The sequence below is a fragment of the Alosa pseudoharengus genome, unplaced genomic scaffold, assembly GCF_046254945.1.
Source record: "Alosa pseudoharengus isolate Yale_2024_CS ecotype anadromous, Long Island Sound unplaced genomic scaffold, YU_APseudo_1.1 YU_APseudo_1.1_scf_5, whole genome shotgun sequence".
NCBI classification, from domain to species: domain Eukaryota; kingdom Metazoa; phylum Chordata; class Actinopteri; order Clupeiformes; family Clupeidae; genus Alosa; species Alosa pseudoharengus.
In genome coordinates, this window is record NW_027468837.1 from 23,880,664 (window position 1) to 23,886,663 (window position 6,000).

Here is a 6,000-nt window from a genome sequence, read left to right on the forward strand (position 1 = left end):
CGGATGGTGAGGTGATGTTTGCTGTATGTGACAAAAAATGTCTTAGCTTAGAAACCGCGTAACATCGCTTAGAGCACCTTTAACTAGCACTGATGCAAGCATGTACAATTACATTAATTCAAATCAGGATTTCATAGACATGAAAGGTGCATAACGTTATGAGAAATAATTGCAAAAAACTACAAACAGTGGGTTAGAGACATCCTCTTACCCAATGGACATGGCTATCTGTAATTATACTGTAGCTACATCCCCTGAAATGTGACTGTAGTAAGCAGCACATCATTGTTTTCCACATGGCGTGTGCACAAATAATGTAATCTAATAACTGTGAAATGGTTTAAAAAATCACCATCAGAAGAGCTGTAAACAACACGTTTGATGAAGAGCAAATATTAAGTCACGGAGTAGAATTGTTTAAGGGTGACAGATGAATTCAATTATTTGGTTATGAGCGCATTCTATATGTTTTTCTGTTTAGCATTAATGAGGTTTAATTTTCAAACTGAGAAGTTGTAACTGGTACTGCAACTGCAAAACTGCTTTACGCTCTGTGTATTGAGTTGTAAAAAATAAAAAATAAAATTATTTTTTTTCTTCTGTTTCTTATGTTAACCTCATGAGTTTTCCTTGATGACCATGTACCCAAGTATTTTGAAAGGAGATGAACATATCAGTACATTTACTTTTCAAAACAATTAACACTCCTATTCAGGAGTCTGATAAATAGATAATAAAACAAGAAAGTTTCAAAGAAAGTTATGTCAATCAAATTCCTCTTTTCCTTAATTAATCACCTTTTATTCTACTAATGCTTATCAAAAATCACGCAACTAATACATTGGACTAACTTCTCTGCGGTTTAGATTTTAACTGCTCAGCTAAAAGGAGAATAAAGCTCTGCTCTGCAGTACTACAGTGGTACCCACACAGCCCCTGACTATGTGAGCACCCAGCCCAGCTCCAGCACAAGGGAACTGTGGATAAGAGGAAGGCTGAAACAGAACAAAGACAGCGGTACCTCCTGCTTGTGGCGTGGAGTAGACTCCAGCTCCTGCTACACAGGTGAATGAAGAGAGACAGAGGAGGAGACAGCAGGAGGAGGAGGAGGAGGACAGGCAGGCGGAGGAGGAGGAGGAGGAAGAGGAAGAGGCGTTGCAGGTAAGGGGGAAGTAGGGGAGGGGAAGGAGGGAGGGAGGTGGAAAGGGAGAGTGCAGCCGATTAAGTTTAGGAAGGCAAGCAGACGCCAGATGGGAGATCCAACAGGAAACAAGGCCACACAAACATAAACATACACAGAGCTGAAGACAAACTACTGGAATGTGATAGACTTCAGGCATCTAAAGACATGTACTAAATCCTACAAGATCTTTAACCAACCCAGGTTGGTTAGAGGACATGCTGTTCACTTAAAATATGCACAGGAAGTAATATCTTAAGTGTATCTGAACCTCTGGTCTGACATATGCTCTCCTTTAGATGCAAGACATCAAAATCATGGAAGAAAATCACACTTTACATAACTGTGCTCCTTTAAGTACCTTTAAGTACAGTGCACTGCACTGATGACTACCAGTGCATTGACACTGTACAGCACAAACATAGAGACTGAGGTTTCCTATACAAAACAGTGACACTCACTGTATTAAAGGTACAGTCTGTGGCTCCATAATCCAGGCTCAAATGAACTGAATTGCTCATCACAGCTCTTTACTTTTGGGAGCACAGAGCCATAAATAATTCCAGCCAATCAACAAACCCTCTCCAGGCGCATGGATACAGTAGGGTGCAATATGATTGGCTGTTGAGCTCAAATATCAAAAACCTTTTGAGAAAACAGAAACCGAATCGCGACTGCACCTTTAAGGGAACTGTTATATAAAGTGTGACCAAAAGTTGTATGAACTAGGATTTACATAGAAGATACTGCCCCATTCCAAATTAGTTGTAAATAAATACAGAATGCTATTATTTTCATATAAAACCCAATATTTAATTGATAATAGTGCAAAGACAACACGTCAATTGTTGAAACAGACACATTTTATTTATCTTATTATTTATTTATTTTAAATATATCTTAATTCTGAAATTGATGACAGCAACACGTCTCAAAAAAGTTGGGACAGAGGCATTGTGCTGATTCACCTCATCTTTTAACAACATTTGGGAACTGAAGAGACCAGTTGCTGGACTTTTGAGATTGAAATGTCCCATTTTTGCCTTATGTAGGATTTCAGCTGCTCGACAATTTGGAGTATTCGTAATCATGTTTTTAGTTCCATGAACCCAATGTGACAGGTCTGGACTGCAAGCAGGCCATTTTAGAACCTGGGTCCTCATTACAGAAACATCATAACTCTGAAATCTTATCTCATCTCAGTTTAGGGTGGCATTTAGGATTTTTTAGGATGGCACAGACCCTGTCCTAAATTCAAAATAACTGCCAAAACTGACTGCAACAGTCTTGTTGGTTGTTGCCTAGTCTAGATGAGGTATGAGGAACATGACTGTTAGGGACATGCAGAATCCATGATTTCTAAAAAGAATTACAAATTTTGATTGGTCTAACCAGAGAACATCTTAGAGTGCTTCGGCCTAGATAAGACTGGGCATTTCTGGATCATTTCTAAATACAGTATGGTTTCTTCTTTGCATGGTAGAATTTTAACCTGCATTTGTGGATGGAACATTAAACTGTATTCATAGAAGATGGTTATCGGAAGTTTTCCTGAGTCCATACAATAATTTTCTTTCCAGAAACAGGTTTGGTTTTAAAGCACTTCCATCTGAGGCCCCAAAACTTACTGCTATCCAATATTGTTTTTCAGTTTACAAATATTTCTCTGGATTCTCTGACTATTTCAGTGATTTTATTTACTATAGATGATAAAATCCTCACACAGTAATAATGTTCTTGTAAATAATGTTATTGCATTATTTGCCCGTACATTTTGAGAGACTCCACCTTTCTGGGATCGTGTAATACCTAATCATGGTGCCAGTTCACCTAATTGAATGTGAAATGTTCCTTGTGTTTTCTTTATCATTACACAACATTTCCAGCCTTTGTTGCCCCTGAGACGTGTTGCTGACATCGAATTCAAAATAAACATATATTTTAAAGTAAATACTCAAATTTGTCAAATTTGTTTCAACATTTGATATGTTGACTATGTCCTTTCTGCAACTAAATCAGATTCACAAACTGTCACATTCTGTTTTCATTTTCTATTTTACACAGCATCCCAACTTTTTTGGAATGGGGTTGTAGATAAAATACATACATGGGCAGACAGAAGGCTATTACGCCAACACAAGAGAACCTCAGCCACACTGCATCACCAATCACAACACACACACAAGATACCTCCTGCTGAGCATCAACAGCTTCTCCAGCATCCTCCTTTGGTCAGCAATGTGCACAGGAGAGACAGCATATTAGTAATGTAGTATGTTAGCCAAGCAGAATAGACAGGAAGAGATAAGATAGGGAACAACCAGTTTCCAAGTTTCCAAAATCTTGTGATACCTTTACCAAATTGTGGGTGCAATAAGAGACTTTATAGAGGAAAGCACTTTGGTTAGTCAGGGTAGAACCCAAATTAACCTGTTAGCACATTTACCCTGCAGGTCCATCTGGGGACCTTCCCACTGAAGCCACACACCCTTCTAGCGATTACTTTCATCCGGGCACCTGCCTAAAGTAATATCACTCGATTTAATTGCAAACTATGGTCTTATTTCTGCTCATATTTCTCCCTGGGACACAACAGTACACTTAAATCAGAAACACAATAATTTCTTCACTAGCCACCCCAGGAAACTTGTGGATAGGGTTGAACGGGAGCAGTTTAGAATAGAGTCTTTGTAAAAGAGGTTCAAACATGCAGTAAGTAAGAGGGACAGCAGAGTCTTAGTACGAGCTAATCTCTGCAGACCACACACTGTAAAGGCCTACTGCAGTAGACGTCAGGGCGGAGATAAGAGAGAGAATTATTCTGCATAACACTGCATTCGCCTTCTCTTGGCTACTCCCAACGTGAACCGTACAATCACACGCTTTGGTTACGCGGCAACCCAAATGTCATCTGATGCGCAGAGCAGCTACATCGTTAATAGAAGAAATAAAACACTGTTTCCAGTGAGAAATTACAAAGGATGGAAAATGTTGGGGTCCACAACTTTGATATCTGCAACTTTAATATATGTAACTCATCTGCCACATGAGAATGACCACATAAAAGGTTGAGAATGTCAGAAAGAGGGAGAAGGAGAGAGAGAAAGTATAAAATTAGACCACACGGTGGTCTTTTGTCAAATGTGTGCTCGCCATGTAAATGAAGAGCAGAGAAGACCTCCTCTCTTTCTTTCCATCTTCTGTTCAACATGTGGGTAAACACAGACACTCATCTCCAGGGGGGCAGAGAGAGAACGTTTCAGAGACAATAGCTAGGTGCGCTGCTTCCCATAGCTTTCCATCTGCTGGCAAGGCTCCAGCTCGAGTGTGCTATGTTTTTTAAAGGAAGGCAAACAGCAGGCAGGCTGCCGCTGGGTTTCAAACAGCACTGTGGCGGGTCATGCCACTCAACCATAACACTGCACCAGCGGGGAGCTAGGGTGCTTACACACAGAACCCACTACTCAATGACTCAGCGTCGCTCATAATTACTCACTTAAGCTAGAGGCCAACTCTTTTCAGGTACAACAGCCATTGTGTGCAGTGACATGTACCAATCACATGTGATCTCTGGTCTTGACATACAAACAAGGCATTACCGGGGTCAGATTCTGTAGACCGAGTGAGGTGGGCAGCCCTGATGGAGGAAACAACATGAACTGCGAGGTGACTCTGAGTAACTATGTGACAGAATAAAGGGTGATTGACAAAAGCTTTGCGGAATGTAATGTCTGTTCAGCACTGATTTATAAGGGGCCACGGCACCTGGGGGGGTGCACAAGCTGTGCACAAGTGTACATAAATTCAATTCTGTAGTAAAGACCTATTCTGAAGTATGTTTGGGGGAAAATGGATGTACGTATTACAGAACCTTTTCCATGTTTTAGAACATATTTTCGTGTTTTTATTCATTGTTTTGTAGTACTTGTTTCATTTGATTTCAATTTTATGAATAATCTTAGCGGGTATGTGGATTTGGCTTACAGGCAGCTGTTTGCTGACCCCCTCATATAATATTCAATTGGGGGAGTGAGCAAACCCGTCACACCACCCTCCATGGGAAGCCTTGAGAGAGAGAGAGAGCGGAAAGTGGCGCTCTGCGTACCTTAATCTCCTTCTTCTTGGTCGGCGTGGTCACGCTGTCAGGGTCCTGGTCCAGTTGGTCGGCGTCTTGGTCCTGGTCCTGCTCGTACTCGGTGTCCAGCTCCTGGTCAGTGCTCAGGTCGGCCCGGTGGTCCTGCTCGTCCACGGAAGGTGAGCGTGGCAGCTCGCTGGTGCTGCGCTGCGATAGGCCATCCTGATGGTGACTCAGGCCAGACACTGGCCGCGAGAACTCTGCAAAGGGGCAAGAGGTTAGAGGGTGTACATATGTACATGGACAGAGTTTAAGCATTGTTAAAGCACTATGACTTTGCTACAGGAGAGCCAGAAAAAGAACCAAGAGAGACAGAGGTGGCATAAATCTATTCCAAGAACAAACACATTTCTCACAGGGCAGATGTAATTCCAAGCCTGAAGTGCAGATAAATTCCCCCGTGCCATCCTTGAATTCTTCAAGTTCTTATAATTAATGATTCTCTTGAAAAACATGGCAAAGATGGGAGCGGGGTGTAAAAAGGGAAAAATGGAGAGTGCATTCTATTACTGCAGACTTAAAAGCTTCGTTTGGTACGCTGAAATGTTTTCCTTGATGTGTATTATTAACATGAGATTTATTTATTTGTTCTTAACAATCACACTTTAGTGAAGACTTATGATTGAAGTCCAAACAATAATCATACTGCTACCAACTGTGCTTATTTGACACTTAATAGTGATTG

At 41.0% G+C, this 6,000-nt stretch overlaps 1 protein-coding gene across 7 annotated transcripts in view; it reads right to left on the reverse strand.

Annotated features, from left to right (window-relative positions):
- The window catches only part of LOC143104269 (band 4.1-like protein 1), a 102,287-nt gene that overhangs the window by 21,162 nt on the left and 75,125 nt on the right, over positions 1 to 6,000 (reverse strand). For all 7 annotated transcript variants that reach the window (XM_076268262.1, XM_076268260.1, XM_076268259.1 and 4 more), the window contains exon 12: positions 5,286 to 5,515. In XM_076268262.1, the coding sequence (XP_076124377.1) occupies positions 5,286 to 5,515 (230 nt within the window). The remainder of the gene's footprint in view (positions 1 to 5,285; positions 5,516 to 6,000) is intronic.